Below are 25,000 nucleotides of genomic sequence, written 5' to 3'. Positions count from 1 at the left end.
CTTCTCTTCTTTCTTCATCCCCTCTCTTTGTTTGACTTTCATATTTTTCCTTGGTTATCGCCCGCCAAAAACCAGGTGAGAATATTTGAGACTAAGCCAATTTTCCTTCTGCGTGCCTGAAATAAAGTGCTTGCGATTTTGCCTCGAGTTGTTGGTTTGTTTTAAAACTTCCTGATGAGATTTTGTATTTTATTGGAGCCAACTTCATTTTTAAGATCTGAAAGCGATCTTAAGAAATAAATACATTTTATCTATTTACTCATTTAAGAAACGCATCTCAGTATCGAGCCTTTTTATCATGAAATGCTGGCACGTATTCGTAACACACTGGAAATGTTATGCAAATGTTTAAGGATAACCTTCCCTTTTCCCTCTATTTTTCTATTTATGTATGCACGTATGTATATCTGTCTATCTAGCGAGGGAACGGTGTCTAAATGCCGAGCCTCTCACCTTTGAAAAGCTATCCCGTAATCCATTCAAATACATTGCCAACTGTATGTAAGTGAACGTAGGTGTGTATGATATATTTACGTATAAGTATATATATATATATACATATATATATATATATATATATATATATATATATATATATATATATATATATATATATATATATATATATATATATATATATATATATATATATATATACAGATTTTTATTATGTGTATTCTGGGGAGCCTCGAAACTGAGATAATTTGGTTGAAAATTGGAGGTCCTTGTTCGAACGGCGTTTGATTGTTTTGAAAAATCTGTTAATAACCACTAACACTGGAAAACCCGCGAGATTCTTGGGACGTCTTTTGGTTATTATTATTGAAATTCACTCATAGTAAATTGGTTTCCCTTGAATCACCGCTATTGCGTTGATTATCATTACTGCAGTTCAGTCGGAACCGCACTCCAACACATGATCAAAATAACTGTTTGTCTTAATTCGCTTTTGATTTCTGTTTGTTTCGCGGAAGCACTTACCCTTTTATAAAGGGTATATTAATTGTTTTTCTTGTTCAGTCAGGTGAAGGCTCAAGAAGATGGTTAATTACCGGTTAATGAGACGGCCTTCATTTAACAATTGTGATTTTGACCCCCTTTTTCGAATTATTGTCGATATTAATTTCTCTGACTGATCGTATTAACGTTTGTCCTCGTAAGTTAATGGCTTGGCACTTTAAAAATGACGTTGTATGAAGTTGTGCTTTGAGAGAGAGAGAGAGAGAGAGAGAGAGAGAGAGAGAGAGAGAGAGAGAGAGAGAGAGAGAGAGAGAGAGAAATTCATAGCCAGCGTTGTATAATGAAATCACTAGATGTTAGAAACAGAATTAAGCTCATTGTAGCTTTGGAATCCACGAAACAGGTGCGTGCAAAGAAATATGTAAAGGATGTTACCAAGCTTAAATCAAGGCAAAACTAAATTCGAGAAAAAGCCCAGGTCCCAGGTCAAGAAAGTAAAACCAAGAAGACCATGTAAACAATCTTCCGAGAGGAGCAACTCGACTCCGAAAGCGGGCGCGACGATGACAACAGCTGCAACAACTTTGTTAAATTGCAAAATTCCAGAGGCTCGTATCGTCATTTTCATCCAATCGTGATATGGAAGAGGCGCTTCGAGTACACAGTGTTAATTTCTTTGAGTGCAGCCGTACTTGGAGAGAGCGAGTAGAAAAAATTTAGGTCTCGAATGGTCCAGGAATTTAAGGCCATATATCAGTTGCTTATTTGGGGAGCCCGTGATTGGATGGACGGAAATATATGCGACAAGGAGAAAAAGGGACGACAGTCAAGGAAGGAGAGATTGGATTCTTTTTCATAAGCTAGCTAGACGCTTTGGAAACACTGAGCACTGTGTCACGCATGCGCGCACACACACACACACTCTACAGATATCTAGCATATGAACGAAAACGTAGAAAGCTTTAGAATATTGCTTGCTAAACGAAGCATGTCATATGAACTCGATCTTGCAGAGGTCCTAACTATTTTTGAAGGACATAAAAAAGAATAATAGATTGTTCACGTATCAACCACAACCATACGAACGCATTCATCTTTTTGAGTTTACATATAGAATGCTTTTAATTATGGCCAAAATAAAGTACTGAATAATGCTGATTAAAAATTCGTCGAAAGAGTACAAATAACCACAGGCACAAAGTCATTCATGTCTTTGCGTTGATTTTGAATATAAGAAGAAGCCTTGGGCTATTACTCGGTAATGTGCGGAATAAAATACATGTGCAATCTCGCAGAGTTATTAACTGCCGCTGAAATAAAAAAAGAAGAAAACCGTGTTAATGTAAATCTGTAAGAAAAGTGAGGAAATTCGAAGTAAAAGAAAATACGGTAGATATATAATCAGTTGTGAAAAACAAAAAAATAAAAAACAACAATCTTTCAGACTTCAGTCATTGAAAATGCAAAAGCCAATAGGAAAATAACATGAGCTCTCTACTTAAGGAACAAAGATCCAGTGAAACGATGAACATCTGGATTACAAGATTGACTGACTGCTTGATTTTAAGTTATCTGGCATAACAACTAGATCGTTGGCTGCAAGAAAGACTGCGAAATGCAAGCAATCGAGGTCTTCATGAAAGTGAAACTCTCAGTTCTCAAAATAGCCAGGAAGAAGGGGAATTTCATTAACCAGCCTCAAAAATCTAATTCAAACCCATGCTTGCTGAACACGACAGAGATGGCCAACGACTTTGATGGCATTTGTCCTTTGTTCTATTTTTGGCGAAAACAACGAATGTTTAGAGTAATTAAGGCCGGCACTCAAAAGTCCTTTTATGGGCTTCGCAAAGCGTGTTTGATAACTCCCTAACTGGGTTGTGGTTCCTATTTGGGCGCGGAGCAACTGACAGTGTGGTGACGGTGTAGGGAAAAGGACTGGAATGTTTTAGTTGCTTTGTGAGTGACACTGAAATAGCTCTTTTCGTTAATTGGGAGAATAGCGTATAGGGGGAAGATTTTGTTCTCTCTTTTGGTAACAATTCCTATAATTAATGTTGGACCAGGAATTCTGTATAGTATGGTAATCTCTGTATCCAGTAATTATTGGAACTAAAATACCTAATTTCCTACTTATTAATCAAATTTAAGTCTTTTAATCTTGGTGACTATGGAAGCATTGCATTGTTAAAGGAAGTTGTTATTAAAAATTCATGCATTCTTCCACTCAGGTTTATTTTAGGAGGCCTTCCTATCGGGCCCAATTCGGCCCAACAGTTGGACCCCTTTATCATTATCAACCCTGGGTTTAATTTTAGAGGCTCTATCCTCATTTAGTCAATCAGATTGACCCAATTTATTGGCGGTTATGGTTTATAGTTTTCTTTTGATAACTTGTTCTGCGTTGAAACTGCGTGTTAACACATACTTTGCTTTGCAGTTTTCTCTAATGACTAGTTTTTAATTTTCTTGACAGTTATTGAATAGATATGATTTGATTGGAAATTTGAAGAACTGGAAAGAACAGCAACAGGAATATCTCAGGCATATGCAAATTGTATGCAGGTGCTGTGCAAAGACTTTCACTTTCCAAAGTTGGACAGTAGCTGCCTAATTAATAGCTTTCTAATTGTTGGCGTTTACTTGGTTATTGCATCCCATTCTAGTAGAGACGATGTGGTCTTTGACGTCATTCAGTGGCTCTTGAGTTGCTCAAATAAAAAACAAAATTACAGGCATTAAAGTGGCTAAGCACGGAAAAACTCTAAGGGGAACTAACATATGTTTTAGATGTAAAAGTTTCCGTTATTTTGTTTCTCGTTACCACTTTCTCCTATTTGTTGAAGCAGTCGTAAACCTCACCCATACATGAATCCGACCGCTTTGTCATAGCTCCAACGCTAACGGATTTCTCTTTTTACTGACCTAGGTTAGCTCGTTCGTCAGTTTTATATGTGAAAGGCAGTGTTAATCGTAGCCACAGTAATAGCAATGTTACAGAAGGGATACTATTATAATTGTTTGCTTTATACTAAATATATATATATATATATATATATATATATATATATATATATATATATATATATATATATATATATATATATATATATATATATATATATATATGTATATGTATGTATGTATGTATGTATGTATGTATGTATGTATATCAAGCTTAAGGTTAGTACTAAGCAGCTTGTTGGGTATCATTCGCCTTGCTTCGGTGTTCAGTATTTTTTGTTCAGTTTGTGTGGTACCAGTGTTCAGTTTTTTTCTGTCCAAGGTGGGTTAGGTCAGTCTTTACTATAACATTTAGACCCTGAATTGGGCATTTGTGGGCTGGAGAATAAATATATTCAACCATGTAACAAAATAGGCATATATTTGAAATATTCTCATGACTGACAATCAGCGAAAAGAATGGACGTACACTTCCATCACTGTCAGACGTAATCCGTTGGCACATGTCCAGTTAGCGTCAGGAGAAATATTTCTGAGAAAAAATATCATAATTAAACCAACCTGGGAATTCTGGAGCGCCGCTAATGAGCGAAACTTGATGAACGCTACCGAAGAGTTCACCTTAAAAGAATTCCTCTTAAAAAAAGTAGGTTGGTCTTTTCATGCTCTTCTGGGACGTCAATAATCTCCTCATTTCTCATGATAATGAATCCACGGCAGTTTTATAAAACGCAGAGCATTATAAAGCGAGAGAGAATAATGTTCCAGGGTTTAATGTGAACCCCCAAATCAACCCTCCCCTCCTCCCGGGTATGTTTGGTGGGGTCCTACGAATCCGTATTACCATAATGAATATTCTGCATTTCGTGAAGCTCGCTCACATTTTTTAAACAGTGTAGGTGATTTTAATATTCTAACAAGCAATTATGTTAATGAATTGCTAAGGCGAAACATGGACTTAAAAAAGCTATACAGCAACCTATTATTAAAACCGGTTGCAGTATAATATACCCTTTCATTAGCCAGAGCGAATAATAAATCGATGAATAAACGAAATTGAATTTTTTTGGAAAAGTTGGACTGCCGAGGGCATGAGGTGCCTTGGCTGAGTACAATAGCTTTAAGGTCTATAAAAATGTTTGTTAATAAACAGAATTGGAATGTAAATAAATGAATGGAACAAGAGAACTAATGAATGAAATGGGTGCCACGATTGAAAATACCGAGGCGGGGAAATGTGAAAGAGAGGAGGGATCGAGTACTTGAGCATATTTTTGCTTCCCTAATATAACTGTGCAGGAGGGGTGGGGGGGTGTTGTAGTTAGGCGAGGGCTTGGCACATTCCCCCCCCCCCTCACCTCTCTTAAAAAGCGTTAGGGGGAGGGGAAAGGGGAGAGTGGCTTTGCAGCGAACCTGGAATGAGCCGTTCGTTACCTGGATCACCGATTTTACTTAGGAAAGTCATCGAGGAGAAACGCGCATAGCAATAAAGGCATTTTTGAATGGCTTTATTGCCTTGTTTCGAGGGAAAGTAACTCCGTTTATTTTCTTGGCCTCTCGGGATCATCGAATCTGCTCTGCTGGGAAGACTAGAGGACAGGGATTGAGAAGCTTCTTTGCCCGGAGGGTATATTAAAAGTTATCCCTGAGAAATTTGTTTTCTCTCTCTCTCTCTCTCTCTCTCTCTCTCTCTCTCTCTCTCTCTCTCTCTCTCTCTCTGCCGAATTCAAGTGCAGTCAGAAAGAAGTAGGTATGGTAGTAGCAGAACGAAGTTTAACAGAAAGGCCCAGAAAATTATGAGAAAATGACACAAGTGGAGATTTCGCCCAGAATGAAATTCAGACTAATTACACAAGAGAATGAATGCTAGAGGTTTTGGTTTATGCAACTGTAATCATTACGACATCATAGGTCATCTACGACGAGACAGAAAACAGTTTTTATGACTTATTTCACGTCTGAAACGTAAAAGGAAATTTAACGTAAAAATGTTAAAGATAATCTCTGATAATAAGTGAACTTTGCTTGCTGTTGAATAAATTATTTGGTAAATAGGTTATGCTACCCATAAACGTTACCGGGGTATTTTTTTTTTTGTAGAAGTGTGTGAAACGTAAGACTTTTAACTATGCACACAGGAAGTTATGAACGAAGGCCAGTGACAAGTGTTCAAGAGCTATTAAAAAAAGTGAATAATGATTAAAAATAATAATGGTGGTAGTGGTAGCACGAGAATTCAGATGAGTTTTACACATATTGCATGTTTTTCTGAATAATAGTAATAATTTATAATGCAAAAACACCAATGAAAGTTCTGCGCAAATTGTACATTTCCCTTCTCAGAACTGACTGTAGGGTAGGGGATATTGTGTAGTGTAAGCACTTATTTGCAACTCGACATAATTACATAATAACATAATTTCAAGGTATTTCTCCTAGACGATAATCACGAAAAATCATTTATAAAAAAAGAAAAAACCGAAAATAGATTCTTCATAAGAGCTGAATACTCTTTTCACTAGGAAGTAACATGAAAAGTTCTTCAAAATCCTTTCCCTTCGGGGAAAAAAAGGGATCTTCAAAAGTTTTCAGCACTTTGAAGTTTGTATTTGCTATGCAAATTTAAAAGAACTCTAAGTATGCTGTAGATAGACGTTCTCCATATTTGCCAAGCAGACGGTCGATTTGCGATCTCTACCAGTCAAACCTTTATTTTTGTTTTATGTTGCGGATTTAGATTTCCTGTTGTCTACATGTAATACGACCATCCCATGTTATGGAGCTTGTTATCGATACAAAGTTTGTGAGAGAGAGAGAGAGAGAGAGAGAGAGAGAGAGAGAGAGAGAGAGAGAGAGAGAGAGAGAGAGAGTCCACTCCGGCATGCTGATGATTATGACTTTAGACCCTCCCGTTTACTTTTATAATGATGGTATACATTTCGAAGAAATGATCATTCCTACTGTTAGTTAGGTTGGCTCTCCCTCTTCATTTGAAGCCACGGCTGCGACACACAATAGTCGATAAACAACCAGATCCCCAACAGAGACATTCATTTCCTCGCCCGAATCGAGATCGAAGGTTCCCGAGACTCTTGGGGGACGTTTGCTCTACCATCTGAGCCACAGATAGAGAAGGCTTGAAATACCATAAAAGGGACTTTTGTGTATAAGGCAAGTCTTTGTTAATTAAGTATGTTCTATTTTATTGACATTAGTAGTAAAAAGGTGCAAGACACTCGTTTTCTTCGATTGACATTCACTTTTATATCTGTACACGATTCTCTTTGACTTTCAACTTTAACGCGTTTAGGCATATTAGATAGAAAAGTAGATAGAGAGTTTTCGGTTTTCTGTTGGCATTCAGTTTTTATGCCTTACTCCTTACTTCATAAATTTACACCCTGGCTTTTAAAACAAACTAGGTATAAATAATGATAAAAACGTGGTTTAGAATTGATTGTATTTGCATAACCGAACATAATGACTTTTCGTCTAAAGATTTTTCATGAATTAAAGTGAAGTAGTAAGCTATCTCTGAGTGCCCTTTTACAGATAATTATTTTTTGTGTACACTTGATAGGCATCATATCATAAAGATTGTCGCAAAAGTTAAAAGCTGCTCTGCCTTGTACTTCATGTACACTCATAGAAGCTGAGTTATAGGCATGTACGCAGACTCACATTTACGAGCATTATTTGGACGTGGTATTTTTTTTTTTTACGCGTACGTGTTCTCGTGCAATTTGCACAGTTGACACGTATAGATGCGTGCGCATTTTAATGCTCACATGATCAAGAAAAACACATGGCATATAAATATACATAAATGCACATACACTATATATATATATATAGTATATATATATATATATATATATATATATATATATATATATATATATATATATATATATATATATATATATATATATATATATTTTTTTTTTTTTTTTTTATTGTATGTCATAACATCTCATTTCATGTGGATTATATCATGTCTTTCAGTGACATAAAAGTTTTATGCCTTCAGCACTCCTTATAGCATTTTCATTAGATAATAATAAATAAACAAATCATGAAATTCTCCCTTTTGTCTAATCCGCAGAGCAAACGGTACGTGTTAAAGAGGCAAGTCATTTTGACAGATACTTGACTGTACTCTTGATTTTTGATTCTCTGTGGACTGGAAATAAAATCACAGATTAAAAAGAAAGAAAAATGAGAGAGAGAGAGAGAGAGAGAGAGAGAGAGAGAGAGAGAGAGAGAGAGAGAGAGAGAGAGAATAGTACTTCATCACATGGATGTGAAAGGGTTTGACTTTTCGGAGAAGTGATTATGACTACGGAGAATATTCCGGCATCGGGATTAGCGTAGAGGGATTTGCGGGATAGTAAAGGGATTTGGCGTCATTAGAGAAACAGGATTAGAGGATTCAGCGTTCTCGTTTTTCTAACATTTTACCTTTTATTCCACTCATTTTAGGGGAATTCTAATTTGTTTATGACGGATCTCCTAATTATCGTAAATTAATATTTTCTCTTTTGCTATAGGGAGAGTTTTTTTTAGATGAACTGATAACACGACTTAAGAAGAGAAAGATATGTGTTCGGTTCCCATGTTTATCATTTGATGTTTTAAGGTGCATATAGAGCAGAGAGTTTTAAGAGTATCTTATGAGTTCACCCCTGTGAGGTGAGTATCATCTCGTTAGGGCTCTCGGTTTGAGGGTGTACATTTCCACGGAGTAATGAACATTCGCCTCTTCCCCTCCTCTCTCTCTCTCTCTCTCTCTCTCTCTCTCTCTCTCTCTCTCTCTCAGATGCAATCCGTAACTATCAACTAACAACTAGGTGCTTACTTCATTGCTTAGGTCACCAGAGTTACATACGTATAGCTCCTCCTCGTACGGTTCGATAGAAAGAGAGAGAGAGAGAGAGAGAGAGAGAGAGAGAGAGAGAGAGAGAGAGAGAGAGAGAGAGAGAGATTATCATCATTAGAAAGCCACATAGACTGTTCTAAAGATTTTCTCATCCTAAGTTTTACGACTCTAGTCATCTTGGTTTCCAACCGACAACATTAAACCCATTTTTTACAGTGTTTTTTTTTATAATATTTTTTCTTTGCTTCCTTTGCGACACGGTTGCTGGTTGTTCACCTTAATAATTTGTTTATGTTTGAGAGGGGACTTGGATGTATTTTGGTGTCGTATTCTATCCATTTTAAGCAATGGGTATTGTAAGGGTTGTTTAACGTCAATGTAAAATGTGGCGAAGAAATTGGGGAAACTGACGTGAGCTGATGTGTACATTTATTATAAATGCGTCAGGTGATTGTGTTTTCTAAACGTTTACATCTTTTATATGGTTGTAAACATACACATACACACATATACAAGTACACGCACACGTATATACGTTCCACCAGAGACTAGTATGTGCACAAAGAAAATACAAATGAAACAAAAAGAAAGAGACGACTCCGCCAGGATATTGTGGAGTCCAGAAGACCCTGTCAGATGAAATGAAATATTCATCGCATGCTGCTCCTCCCGCTTCTTCTTCTTCTTCTTCTTCTTCTTCCCTTGACATTCGGTATTCTTGCTGCGTCGGAATGTTGTTATCATAAAAAACTAAGAAATTGGATCTATGAATAAGGAAGCCTTCAGCACCCCCTTTCTGTCTCTCCTCTCATAATACTCATGGATAAGCTAAAAATTCGTTTGTTTCTCTCTGTTCCACTTATAAAAATAGTAAGAGCGAACAAAGTACCTTTCTCCCTTTTGAAAGCAAATAAGGCATTTTTCCTCTCTTTCTCTCTTAGTAAGAGCCAAATAAAACACACATACCAAATACATCCAAGCGCACGCGCGGGCACTCACGCACACTCACACACACACACACACACACCTAGATTAAGGACGAATGAAAATATTTCTCCTTCTATTGCTCTCTCATCATACTAAGAACGGATTAAATTTTCACACCATCTCTCTTTTTCTTTTAATCCTCCTTTGCCATGAAAGCGAATAAAACTTTGTTCGTATCTAAATTAACGTTTTTCTTTGGTAGCCGGATAGTTTTTTTCATGGAATGCATAATTTTATCTTAGCATTTTTGGGTCGCTATTCTCATCCCAATTTATCTCAGCATTTTTGGATCGCTATTCTCATCCCACTTTATCTTAGCATTTTTGGGTCGCTATTCTCATCCCACTTTATTTCAGCATTTTTGGGTAGCTATTCTCATCCCACTTTATCTCAGCATTTTTGGGTCGCTATTCTCATCCCACTTTATCTCAGCATTTTTGGGTCGCTATTCTCATCCCACTTTATCTCAGCATTCTCATCCCACTTTTTCAGCATTTTTGGGTCGCTATTCTCATCGCACTTTGTCTCAGCATTTTTTTATCTCAGCACTTTATTCAGCATTTTTGGGCACTTTATCTCAGCATTTTTGGGCTATTCTCATCCCACTTTATCCAGCACTTTATTCATCAGCATTTTTGGGTCGCTATTCTCATCCCACTTTATCACAGCATTTTTGCGTCGCTATTCTCATCCCACTTTATCTCAGTATTTTTGGGTCGCTATTCTCATCCCACTTTATCTCAGCATATTTGGGTCGCCGTTCTCATCGCACTTTATCTCAGCATTTTTGGGTCGCTATTCTCATCCCACTTTATCTCAGCATTTTTGGGTCGCTATTCTCATCGCACTTTATCTCAGCATTTTTGGGTCGCTGTTCTCATCCCACTTTATCTCGGCATTTTTGGGTCGCTGTTCTATCCAACTTTATCTCAGCATTTTTGGGTCGATGTTCTCATCCCACTTTATCTCAGCACTTTTTGGTCGCTGTTCTCATCCCACTTTATCTCAGCATTTTTGGGTCGCTATTCTCATCCCACTTTATCTCAGCATTTTTGGGTCGCTGTTCTCATCCCACTTTATCTCAGCATTTTGGGTCGCTGCTCTCATCCCACTTTATCTCAGCATATTCTCAGCACTTTATCTCGGCATTTTGGGTCGCTGTTCTCATCCCACTTTTATCTCGGCATTTTGGGTCGCTGTTCTATCCCACTTTATCTCAGCATTTTGGGTCGATGTTCTCATCCCACTTTATCTCAGCACTGTTCTCATCCCACTTTATCTCAGCATTTTTGCTGTTCTCATCCCACTTTATCTCAGCATTTTTGGGTCTATTTTCATCCCACTTTATCTCAGTATTTTGGGTCGCTATTCCTATCCCACTTGAGACCGATGGATTGCTTACAATCTTGCTGAAGTAAGGCTTAAGTAAAAATCCTTATTTTTGATTGATTAGGTGTTTGCGATACCGTTTACTTTTATTATACCTTACATTTTATTTATATTTATATTATTTAGGATAAAACGACTTACTTCTGGTGTGGAATGTTAAATAGAATGACTTTATTTGACAATCATTAATTTAAACAATGTTTGTATATTGGGGAGTACTCACATTTTGCCTTAACATTTTGTATTAGAATAACTGACGTTAGGCTGAAGGTTTTATAATTTCATGAAGTTAATTACCCTTGATTAGTACAGAAGGTAAGGAACTAGCACACCATTTGCTTGAAAATTAATTGTAAGTAGTAAGGTTGAAAGATAAAGGTATACTAATTGCCAGTCGGTTTTTGTTTCTGTAGAAAGCTATTGAGATGGCCACTTGTCTGTCCGTCCGCACTTTTTCTGTACGCCTTCATGTCTTAAAAACTACTGAGGCTAGAGGGCTGCAAATTGGTATGTTGATGATCCACCCACCAATCTTCAAACATACCACATTGCAGCCATCTAGCCTCAGTAGTTTTTATTTTATTTAAGGTTAAACTTAAACTTAGCCATGCTCGTGCGTCTGGCACCGCTATAAGTGACAACAACACAGGCCACCACCGGACTGTGGCTGAAAGTTTCATGGGCTTCGGCTAAGAGTTTCATGACCCGTGGCTGAGAGTTTCATACAGCATTGTACGCATTATACAGATCATTTAATATTCTCAGCTTCTACTTGTATATCTTTATAGAAAAACAAAGCGAGATTGTTTAGTATCTTGCCAGTGCTCTTTTGGGCGTATCCTACTGCTACTACTACTGCTACTAATACGACTACTACACTGTCAGCAAAAACCTGCAAGGTTTGCCGGACGTTTGATTTTGTTTTACTTATTAAGTTTATCTACCGGACAGGTAATGGTAATTTGTTACAAGAACTAATTTTTATCTGATACACTAAACTGGGGGTTTGTGGAAGTTTAAGGAGACGGAATAATACTTCTCATCAAGTGTTTCAGTTGTACACACGAACGAGCAGGAACAGACAGTAAAAATAATGTTACACCTACTACTACAAGTTTTCCATCTTCTTTTGTGTTTTCCGTTAATGTTTCAGAGTAAAAACGTTATAGATTTTAATCTTCATTTTAATTGCCACAACGGTAATAAGGTAAAAGCGACAGCCAAACAGCTGGACAGACAAATGGGCAGACAGAAAGTCAATCTCCCTACATACAAATCTATCTGAAATCCCTGCAATCGTCTAAGAGGATTTGCAGTGACAAGGTAAGCTTGACAAACGCACTGAGGATGCACAGACGAACAGACAGGCTGACAGACACTTTGTTGCATGTGACTAATCTAATCTCATAAGGTCGTGGTTAGGGCTTTCATCCGACTAAAGAAAAGGCCCGGGTTCGATTCAAGCCAGTCAACACTCTTTCTGTGCGCATGTTGACTTAGCAGTGACGTGCCTCGTAGTAAATCGATATGGCAGTCGCAGTATTGGTGGAGAAGGACATATTGCTAGCAACCAGAAGGATGACCCTTATTGGGGCCACCCCTCTAACGGGAAATTGCGAATGTTGAAAGAAAAAATACTGTTGTTGTTATTGATAACCTTCTTTAGTTTTTTTGCAATTAGCAGTAATTGGTTGATATATTACTACGAAAGAGTTAATACATGGCGCAGGTTCTCTCTCTCTCTCTCTCTCTCTCTCTCTCTCTCTCTCTCTCTCTCTCTCTCTCTCTATTTTTAGGGTCTTTTAGTCATTACGACTCCAAGTTTCGGTATTTCTTCGGAGTAATTGATGCCGCAGCCTAAGCATTCATTCCTATTTACGCAGAGTTTCTCCTCTTTTGCGAAATTCCAGCTGCCATTGCTGGAACGATTAAGGCACAATGGAAATACTGCCAAGAATTTTCAGAAATCGCGAACACATTAAGATTTGCTGATTTAATTGTGCAATGCAGGAAGTTTTGTTTGAGAGAGAGAGAGAGAGAGAGAGAGAGAGAGAGAGAGAGAGAGAGAGAGAGAGAGAGAGAGAGAGAGAGAGGCTGGCTGGAATGCCTTCATACAAAAGAGGTAAGTTACGCGGTAATGATACCAACTGTATTATTAAAGATGAGAGAGAGAGAGAGAGAGAGAGAGAGAGAGAGAGAGAGAGAGAGAGAGAGAGAGAGAGAGAGAGAGCGACTGGCTGGAGTGCCTTCATATAAAACATCATTTCTCTGGCAATGATACAGATAGACAGACTGGAGTGCTTTCATATAAAATGAGATAAATTCTGTAGCAATGATAAATCTAAGAGAGTTATAGTCCTTGAGCATAAGGATTTAGTTTCTAAAACAAAAGGGTAGTAAAAAATACGGTACAAAAACAGTTGAAGAGAAAGAGAGAGTATCCTAAGTAAAAAAAATAGGAAAAACTTGATGACAAAAATATGTTTGCATAAAAGCCAAATAGCATTGTAGTCCGATTACAGTATTTTCAACCATTTACTGAGTAATAATAGTGGAAAAGTCGTTTCGTCTCTCGTCTTAAGATCACCCAGGCTATTTGTAGCCTTTTTCCTCTCCAAATGGGCTTGCCCTTTTCCTCTCTGATGATAACGCTGTTTCTGGATAAATTTGTCGTTGAACCTATCGTTGTCCCAGTTAGGAGACAAAGGAATGAGTTTTTACAGAAATAAAGAAAATGCGGATGGGTTTCAGATTCTTAACTTGCTGCACTTGAATTCAGGAGAGAGAGAGAGAGAGAGAGAGAGAGAGAGAGAGAGAGAGAGAGAGAGAGAGGGTGGCTCTGGGCACGGGTTAGGGTGGAGTGATAGAAGACCCTGTATCGGAATTGTGGTACTGTAAGGTACGAATTCCTCGATATAATTTTTTTTTTAATAATCTCACTCCAGTTTGACAGTTATTGAGTTAGCTCTTGGTGCCCAATGGTGTGTGTGTGTGTGTGTGTGTGTTAGACAGACAGACAGACAGACAGACAGACAGACAGACAGACTCCTACATACTTCATATTTGAAAAATTATAATTACCTACAGTATATGCATTCATTGCGAGACAACCTTATGTGACAGCAAAACCAAAAGCAGAGAAACTCATTATGAAATATATGAAACATCACACACAAACACGTACAATAGTTTGTGATTTTGAGTCTGAATCATTTCCACTTTGCTTTTGATTAATGTTGATAATAAAATGAGTTTATGGAAAGCATTGTAGTTATAATTTTGCATTGTTTGCTTTCATTCGTTCGCGCGAATTTGTAGCTGTTTGCAGAACTGATTAACCGTCAATATTGATTTATGGTGGTGAGAAAAATGAACGCTGAGCGAAATATTCACGGAATATATACCGAGTCTGTATCGGTAGAGACACAGTTTGGAAGAGAAGTGCAATTTATTATCATTGTCCTCATCGGTTCCCTTGTTTGCCTGTCCCGAACATGGATCGTTTATTGGGTCAATGCTGTAACTTTTATTTCCTTTCTCTCTCTCTCTCTCTCTCTCTCTCTCTCTCTCTCTCTCTCTCTCTCTCTCTCTCTCTCTCTCTGAAAGACTATAGGCGTGTCAGTCCGTAAAGGGGAATGCAGTACTCATACTAATTAAAAAAAAAAAAGCCTCTGAGGCTTCCATTCCAGGAGAAGGTCTAGACTCTAGAGCATTCACACACACACACACACACACACACACGCGGCTCTTGTATATGTTCAGATATCCTGAGTAATATTTTTAATTTATTCATTTTAAAAACCCCCGCTGCGGACTTGACATTTGAGTTGGAATATGTTCAAGTTGGTCTGTACGAAGTCAACGTATTAAACGATGAATCATATCATAGACTCCATCTCTCTTTTCTATTTTCTTATGTTGTCAGTTGTCCGTATTAATAAGTTAAATATCTTTTATTGTTAATTCTATGATGGGTTCGTTGTCTTCAGTAAATTTAATTTAATATTTTTTTTAGAATTAAAATTGTGGTATTCTTGTTGTTAGGACGTTAGCCACCATTTTCGGTAGTGTTTCTTTGTTAACAGCCTCATTCCTGAGAGTGGAAATTGTTTCATATTTACTCACGGAATTCTCTCACTCTGTCTCTGTCTCTCTCTGCGGCAGCACTCAGCAGAAACAAGCAGTTAATGAAATTTTATCCTATTTTCCCCATTTATTTTGGGAAGGCTCAGCCGACTCCGTCAGAATTATATACCATTAGGTGAAATACATCGAGGCAATAAATCCTCGAGAGAGCATGCAAAACTGGGGCTTACGGCGTATGGCCATAAACGCCAAATGGTTAATGGAAGGTTTACTACCATTTACGATGGACATAATGGGCTATGACTTCATATTGTTAACCTATCGAGCTGAATTGCTGGGGTCTCTGTCCTTTTCTCTCTCTCTCTCTCTCTCTCTCTCTCTCTCTCTCTCGCTCGACTATTTTCCAGTCACTCAGCTAAATATCAAACGCGTTTATATTTATTGGTCCATTTCTGTATTTGCCTGCGTCTGTTATATTTGTACTTCTCTCTCTCTCTCTCTCTCTCTCTCTCTCTCTCTCTGCCTGCTGTCTGTCTGTCTGTCTCCTGTCTATTTTCCAGTCAATTAACTGAAATAGCAGCCTTTTATATTTATAGTCCTATTTCTGTATTTGTCTTTTTCTCTTATGATACCCATTGTCCTTTACTATTTACTCTTTTTTAAATCTATTTTTCCATCTTGCTCTCAAAAAAAAAAAAAAAACAACGCAACCGTTCTCCAGTGCAACACTTAAAATGGAACGCTCTGTCCATCCCTGATAAGCCTGAGTGAAAACGATAGCTCGAATTCATTTTGTAATAAATTTGACTCCCAATGAATAAATTAAATGTATGGTTTTTTTTGTGCGTGTAGGGGAATGACGAAGACATGATTTTTATTGTTTTCATTAATTTCTTTTGAGTAGCGTTAATGATGAAACCACTACACAGAATTATAATAAATTAAATTCTAGTGTATATATGAATGGGGCCAGACCTCACAATAAATTTAATTTATTTTAGATTTCCATTGTTATAATACACGCTGATTGGCATCGAACGTTTGCTTCCCTTTCTGGTTGATTTGAGGGGAAATGGCTATTAAATTTCGTTGCTCTTGTATGTAAACGATTTCCAGGTGGATTGATTAATACTCATCAAGCAGATACATTAATGGGATATTTCAGGGCAATGCATGACGAAACAAACATGGGGTGATGCACAATTCGCTGTAGAAGTGAAACTGTTTCGGAAATGTTTTCATGTCAAGAACATTGCGTTGTATCTGTACAGTGTATCTCTCTCTCTCTCTCTTTATATATATATATATATATATATATATATATATATATATATATATATATATATATATATATATATATATATATATATATATATATATATATATATACACGTTCTGGGGTCTGTTGGAAGAATGTAAGGGTTTTTTTTTTTATCACAGACTGCCTTTGAGGGCCAACAGAAAGCACCCAGAATGTAATAAAATGGATGGGAACTAGGTGTGACTTACCTTAATTATCAGTAATTAAGTTGGGGATTAGAAGGTCGCCATGGGAAATGAGTCACTGATTACCTTAAGATGAATTTATTTACAGATGAAGCAATCATGAAATTAATCTGAAAACTGATGATCCAGCAGGCAAATCAATAAAATGTGAAACACAATCAGACCGTGAATAGCAAGTCCTTGAAATAGGCAGCGGTTAATGCTGATTGAATGAGTTGCAAGGATCCGGCGCTTGTGTACAATGGGGGAAACTGGGTAGTGCCCCAGGCTGCATATCAGACTCTCTGGCTGTTCAGAAATGGCAGTACTGTAAGTGGAATTGATTCACAAGGCTGGGTTCGACCGCATGGGAGCAGAGTAACAGGATTCCTGGAAGAGAAGCCCAGGTTAGCATTCCAGATCAAAGAGTTTCTCTTGTATGAAACTTCCAAGTCTGTACCATGGAGGAATTAATCAATTAAATTTAGTTAGCCCTTGGTTAACACCATGGTGGAAATAATCAAATTCTGATCACTGAATTGACTTAAATTGGAGCTTAGGACAAGTCATGGGGTGAATCATGGGCTGCTTTGTTGATAGGTTTTGCTTTGACAAAGGGGCTTTGTTCTAAAGAATGAAAAGATGGAAATTCGGAAAATATGGAGAAAAATTCACGAGAAGGAAAAGCAGATACTGGCGGTGTTGTACTTCAGAGATGTACCTGATTGCATCTGTGGTTGGACTCGCTTGTGGAGAATGCCCATCAGTCGCAGAAGTTCACAACGCCAGCGGACAAAGGAATTGGGGACTGCACGAATGTGTGTCCGGCCCCTTTGGTGAAGTATAGCGGAGTGTGAGGTGTGGGCGCGAAGCGTCTCCTTCGAAGTTGTTTTCGGCATCGGCACAAGACACAGGTCAACCTGAAATACAATTTCCATCAGTACAAAGATTGAAGGGAAATAGATTTTGTGGCTAAGACTCTTAAAGGTAAGGAAAGCAGCCCACTTACATCCCTAAGTCGCCCTTTTGGGCCTAACGACTACCTAACCCCCAAAAAACATCCGATGGGGTTGGGGTTGGCTTGAGAGTTATTGATTTACCCCCAAATCTGGTGATCTGGGGTTTTTAGACCTATCCCTTGTTCAAATGTGACATGGCGTCTTTTTCTCCACCGTTAATCCTATAGAGCTATTTCCTACCTAACAGGCTACGGGACGGGTGAAAATATGCAAGATATATATATATATATATATATATATATATATATATATATATATATATATATATATATATATATATAGTATATGTATGTGTGGTGAGAAATATGTTTACATCGAAATAATGTCAAAAAGGTTATCTTAGGTGAAAGACTGATCAGTGAGCTTAGGGTTTGGGCAGCTCTGTAGTATCACCTAGAATTCACCGGATGGTGGTCTCGACCCTGCTCTTAGCTTGATAGATTTAGCTGACAGCACGATTTTACCTGTCTGCCTCCACCTGGTCCTTGCTTGGGTGGAGAGTGGGTTTGATGCTGAACATGTGTATATGTTACAGGAAGACTGAAACCACGGCAAAACACATTTGATCCTCGAAGGGCTAGTACTGAACACGGTGAAACTGTGATTCATCTACACGGTTTTGCCGTGTTTAGTACCAGCCCCTTGGGGATCAAATGTGTTTTGCCATGTTCAGTAGTTGCCCTCAGGGATCAAATGCACTTACGGACATTTGATCCTCGAGGGGCTAGTACTGAACACGGTGAAACAGTGATTCAGCCAGCCCCTCGGGGTGAGTAGCCCCTCAGGGATCAAATGCACTTACGGACATTTGATCCCCGAGGGCTAGTTTGAATTTGGCGAAACAGTGATTCATCTACACTGTTTCGCCGCGTTTAGTACCAGCCCCTCGGGGATCAAATGTGTTTTGCCATGTTCAGTAGTAGCCCCTCAGGGATCAAATGCACTTAGGGACATTTGATCCCCGAGGGGCTAGTACCAAACACGGCGAAACAGTGTAGATGAATCAGTGCTTTGATGTGATTAGTACTAGCCCCTCGGGGATCAAATGTGGTTTGCTGTATGCAGTACTAGCCTCTCAGGATCAAATGCACTTAGGGACATTTGATCCCCGAGGGGTCCGTACTAAACCCGGCGAAACAGTGGTTCATCTACACTGTTTCACTGTGTTAATACTAGCCCCTTGGGGATGAAATGTGTTTTGCCGTGTCTAGTACCAGCCCCTTGGGGATAAAATGTTCCTAAGTGACTTGTTGATTTTATGAATTTACTGAAAATTTCAGAGACTGCGTGAAATCCCTGGTTTCACAATCTCATTGCAACATAGGCTATATATGATCGGTTTCTTGGACACGGGAAATGGTATGTCGGGAGTGGAGAACAATAGGTTGGCGAATAAAAGTGTGTAATTCGGAAGTGTTTGTAGGAAGGGAGAGAGGAAGACCTAGTGAGTGTGAGACACATGGCATGGAAGAAACCGAAACGAAAGGGCCGAAGTTTCCCAGGATTCTGGAGATTGCAGTACAGTACACAGGTACAGCAAATGGAATAGTATGCTCTTAGGTGTTTGATGTATTGATATATAAAGCTGCTAACATTTTGCGATGTCTGTATTAGGGAATTCTTCTTGAAATGGGAAGTTTATTTATGAAAAGACTTTTTTATAGTCATCCTTTTAGGGTAGTTTTAATTATTTATTCATGCTATACAGTGTAACCTCCTCCTCGACACACACACAGACATATATATATATATATATATATATATATATATATATATATATATATATATATATATATATATAAATCTTACGTTAGTAGCGTGATCACTATACAGTTTGTCCTCCGATCAGCGGAGTAAAGAAACATTGGGTCTGGTCAATTCTTGAATGGGTGACATCCAGGAGGTACCAGACACCGTCGCCACATAAGTTCATAAAAACAACTTTATGGCAGTGTATGAGGCTGGCAACCTCACCCCAACAATACTTATCAAACACCGAAAGGTTAGTACCTTCTGGAGCCACCCTTTCCTGCAAGCCAAAAATGAAAACTATGTTTAAAATTGAATAATTATATACAGTAGATACATATATGGAGAAGCAAATAATTTTAAACAAATTCCTATATACTGTATATATATATATATATATATATATATATATATATATATATATATATATATATATATATATATATATAAATATATATATATATATATATATATATATATATATATATATATATATATATATATATATATATTATAAATAAAGTTTAATGTGATAATATTGTAGAACATGGAACAGAATACTGTTTTATCTGAGCAGACTGAATATGGCGGATTCGCGTAAATCATTGCCATCTAAATATGGGACATTTAGATTCTCCGTAGCTAAAATCCCACATCCGGATAAAGTTCAATTAATGGAGATGAAACTGCATATGAAATTTCGGGATATCGTTCCATTCAGCGCGGGCCAGTTACGAGGATATTTCGGTCGCGTTTTCTACAACGAAATTTCCGTTCGCTGTTGGAATAGGGAACGAAGGGAATTGCATCAATCACGGTTATTTGATTAATAAATCTTTGGAACTCGGAAATGCAGGAATTTCCTCGAGCCTATACACTCCTCACCAGAGGTTTTGAAATCTCGCGAGTTTATGTTTACATCAGCATATACACGTAGATCCGCGCATATTATCGTAAGGTTTATATAAACACAAAATTTCTGCGCATTAATTTAACACCTATGCACATTGTTGTGAGCTGTGCTGTGCGCATAAATTTATACGCATGCGTTGGGCAACAAATACATGATAGTGAGGTGTATTTATTCGTGTATTCATGCATGATAATCATGATTCTTCTATCGACAAAAAATACACGAACATTGTTTATACTCTCACCTTATTATAACCTGCATCTAAAAATAAATATATAAACAAACGCTCATGATCATGATTTTTGTATACATAAAAAGTTATACACACGCATCGGACATACACGCGTATTATCGTGAGATTTCCATCACACACAATATTCTTGCGCAGTATCACGGGTGCTTAAAAGAGAAAGTTAAATGCATCTGTACTTTTTGTGAGCGCAGAGCTTGCACACCTACACTATACTATGATCCCCCCCTTTCGCTCTCCAATAACCTGACCTGTGAAGCAGAAGCTTATGAAAGAGGCTTTTGTTTTTTCTGTCACTCTTGGATTTTTCATCTCTCCTGATACCGTCAGTACACAAAACATTTTGCTGTGAAACTGAATAACATTTATAAATGCTGTGCGACTCGAAAGTTGAAGGTTGGCGAAGAAAACTACATAGCTATTTCTGTCCCCATACTATTAACGTCCCTTCGGCCCCGAGCTGCAATCCCTTTCGTTCCTTTTACTGTACCTCCACTCATATTATCTTTCTTCCATCTTGCTATCCACCCTCTCCTAACAATTATTTCATAGTGCAACTGCGAGGTTCTCCTCCTGTTACATCTTTCAAACCTACGTCTCTCAATTTCCTTTCCAGCGCTGAATGACCTTATAGGTCCCAGTACCTGGCCTTTGGCCTAAACTTTGTATTAAGAGAGGGATGAGACTGCAGTTCCGGACCCTAGGGACATTTAACGCCGTTTCGAAACTCCGACCCAGTCTGACTTCAGTCTGATTCAGTGATAGATTTTTTGCTCAACAGAAGAGGGGCCCGTTACTTATCGAATGAGCTCGTTTACACTTGTAGGCCGTTATTTTGGGTAAAATTCTGGTTTATTTCATGTATGAGACAGGTAATTAACGTAACTTTAAATAAGAGATAGGAGATATTCTGAACGAGTTTCTCGACATGGCTTTTCTCATAAACTGGGGACTTATAATGATTTCCATATTTTTTAAATGATTTACGTGTTCTCCAAGCAAAGTAACGTCATTATATATAAAGAAACATCAAGTTTACGGAGCAGAATATAATTTAGTGGGACCAGTACATTAGCTAGTTGGGCGTAAGGAGTTCGTCATAATGTCAAATGCTACAATACTAATAAATTTTTGGAAATAGTTTACGCATCCCTTATTGGAGACGAGCAGTGGTGTCATGATTTTGGCTAAGAAAAATCTGCAATTACCAACGCTCGCCTTACCGTTTTTTAGTATCTGTAAAAGAAAACTGTTGTGCCGGCTATGTCTGTCCGCACTTTTTTCTGTCTGCACTTTTCCTGTCCGCCCTCAGATCTTAAAAACTACTGGGGCTAGAGGGCTGCAAATTGGTATGTTTATCATCCACCCTCCAATCATGAAACATAAAAAACTGCAGCCCTCTAGCCTCAGTAGTTTTTATTTTATCAAAGGTTAAAGTTAGCCATAATCATGCTTATGGCAACTATATAGGATAGGCCACCACCGGGCCGTGGTTACATTTCATGGGCCGCATCTCATACGGCATTATACCGAGACCACCGAAAGATAGATCTATCTTCGGTGCCCTTGATTATACGCTGTAGCGGCTGTACAGAAAACTCGATTGCGCCGATGAAACTTAGGCGTATTTTTTACTTGTTTATATATATGAGACCCTTCTTGGTTTTTAGTGGGAACTTCTCATATTTATATACATGTCGGTTAAAATTTTGATGGAGTATTTGTTGCATTTCTGTATTTGTAATGTTGAAAAATGAAATAACAATAACACTTCCTCCAGTGGATCTAAGATCGAAACTTACTTAGAATTGAAAGTAGCTATTCAGTTGTTCATGTTTTCAGCAAATTTACGGGAGGAGATATGTTGACTGTTGCACTTGTTTTTGTTAACACTCACAAGTGATGCTCATAAAGCATTAAAATGATAATATTCTGTCGCCCCTATGCCAGTCAAATAGCGTCTCTGGTTTATAATTAAGTGACATTCGGTCTGAAATCTGGATCTGAGAAGACAGAAAAATGTTTTCCCGTTTTATTGCCGGACTTCAAAGAGAGCCAAGACCTCATCCCATAATTCCTCCCTAATTCTGCTCCTCAGTCGTTCCATCTGTCTTACGCAGTGTACTGAAGAGCCTGTAAGCTTGGAGAGAGGATCGTTCTCGTCACTCCTTTCTCGAGTCAACACCCTGATGAACATGAAGGCGATTCCGTGTCTATGGAAGTAGCGGTATTCGCGTTACAAGCTCCATTAGGGATTAATTATTATGGCTGTAACGGGGGACTAATTAATGTTAGGACACATGCAGTCTCACTCCTCGTCCCCTCCTTAGATAATATAATGAGTTGGCGGCAGAACAGTGTCTTGAATAATAGCAGGGAGGGAAGTTTAGTTCGTCTCGAAGTTAGGCTGCTGCCAGATAGGGATAATTTGTGGTTGTTCTCCGGTCGAATGAAAGGCACGGAGTAAACTTCCTTGGATGGAGAGAGAGAGAGAGAGAGAGAGAGAGAGAGAGAGAGAGAGAGATTCAGATTTGTTGCAAAACGTAGAACAGGTTTGAGAGGGCGCCCAAAAGTTTTTATTGTTTGTTTTGTTTTATTAATATATTCTTACTGGACTCTGCGTTACATTACACTTGTATTTTTTTCTTATTTATGGAAAGCTGTGTTTTTTTTTCATGCTGTATGAAAATATTTGAGAACAAGAAGAATTCTTCAGTATTCGAACTCGAATACTGAAATAACCTGATGGACGGATAACTAGGAAGTAGGATGAAAAGAAAATACACTGGAAAACTTAATACGTATTTTCACGTAGAGTGTATATGAGCAAACTTTTTCAATGGCTGGTTATCAGGGGGCACCTGGAAACGTTCTCTTTATGTTTTTCTGAGAAGACTGAAAATTCATGGAGTCAATAAGAATATGATCTTTAATTAAATAACTCAGTGGGATATGTCGTGGTAGTCGAGTGCTTTTACAGAAAAAGGAAGAAAAGGAGTTACCAATTACAAGTTGATTACATTCAATAATTTCCTAATATAGTTAAATTTTGAATTTTCTTTTTAATTATAAATGAAATCCATAAGGTGCAATACCTCACAGAGCATGTAAAATTACCATGAATGATATAAAATGCAGTCATGGTTACCAAAAGAAAACAGAAAAAAACTAAAGAGGAAAAACGCACACGCGTGTGCACTAAACGCAACAGTATTCGTAATCTATACAAAACTAAAATTGCTCCTAACCACCTCATCCTTGACTGACATTAAATTAAAATCTTGTTCTTTTCAGATAATGGCTCAGCAAGTTGACGAAGCTTTCACACCTAACATCCAGGCATCTTGCAATGCTGGGTACATGCAAATCAACGTCTATGTCAATAATTTGGATTACAGAGGTAAGTGAAGGCTTTGCGTCATAGTTTTTCCACTTCGGATTCCAGAAGGTCTGTTATGCTATAAAGACACAATTTTGTTTACCCATTTAGCTAACAAAATTTAATTTTTGCATGTATATATTCATTTTGTAGATTTATATAGACAGGGGTGCTTCATAAATAGTAGAAACACAGTAACGTAGTCGATCTGTCTGGACACTTTTCTTATACATACATACATACATAAATGCATACATACATACAAAATGCCTGGATATATACAGGTATGGGTTCCTGATTAACTGGTAGGAATTTCAATAATCATTTGCATCTGGTAACCGACGTAGTAATCACTGCAAGTCTTTAATATATGTGTAACGAAGGTAAATTCTTACACAAAAGTTTTATTTAGCTACCGTCAAGTCCATCCTATATATATAACAGCATAGTTTTACCATTCGCTTTGGTTACTGTTTTATATTGCATTGAATTTCCTTAGCTTTATTTTAGTTTTTGTATTCTTTATATTGTTGGGTGCCTAATTAAGACATCATTCTTCGTTATTCTTCCTTATAGTTTTTTTTTTTTTCACAGACATAATGTCGAACGTCTTTGAATCAATAAAACATCTCTCTGTTTTGCCACATTTTTTCTTCAGAATCATGTCTGGCAACTTGGATAAACTATAAGAACTAGTTTTTTCTTCACCTGAGATATTTTTAATATTTTCCCATAATTTTAACTGTACCTTTCACCTGGTATTGAACTAGCATATCATTTCCCGGTTACGCTTCCTCTCACCATTAAGAATCCAAGAATGACCTCATGGTTACAGACAGGAAGATTCTAGTATCCATTTATACACGTAAATGGCTGGAACCATTTGCATCTCCCTGTTACAGAGATGGGCGTGCACCCCCTAGCCATTAACCTACGCTCG

At 37.7% G+C, this 25,000-nt stretch overlaps 1 protein-coding gene across 1 annotated transcript in view; it reads left to right on the top strand.

Annotated features, from left to right (window-relative positions):
• The window catches only part of LOC136848808 (uncharacterized), a 533,962-nt gene that overhangs the window by 404,313 nt on the left and 104,649 nt on the right, over positions 1-25,000 (top strand). Inside the window, exon 2 of the mRNA XM_067121467.1 lies at positions 23,976-24,081. Within this exon, the coding sequence (XP_066977568.1) occupies positions 23,976-24,081 (106 nt within the window). The remainder of the gene's footprint in view (positions 1-23,975; positions 24,082-25,000) is intronic.

This window comes from Macrobrachium rosenbergii, chromosome 2 (assembly GCF_040412425.1).
Source record: "Macrobrachium rosenbergii isolate ZJJX-2024 chromosome 2, ASM4041242v1, whole genome shotgun sequence".
NCBI classification, from domain to species: Eukaryota; Metazoa; Arthropoda; class Malacostraca; order Decapoda; family Palaemonidae; genus Macrobrachium; species Macrobrachium rosenbergii.
This window is presented reverse-complemented; position numbering and strand designations above follow the sequence as displayed.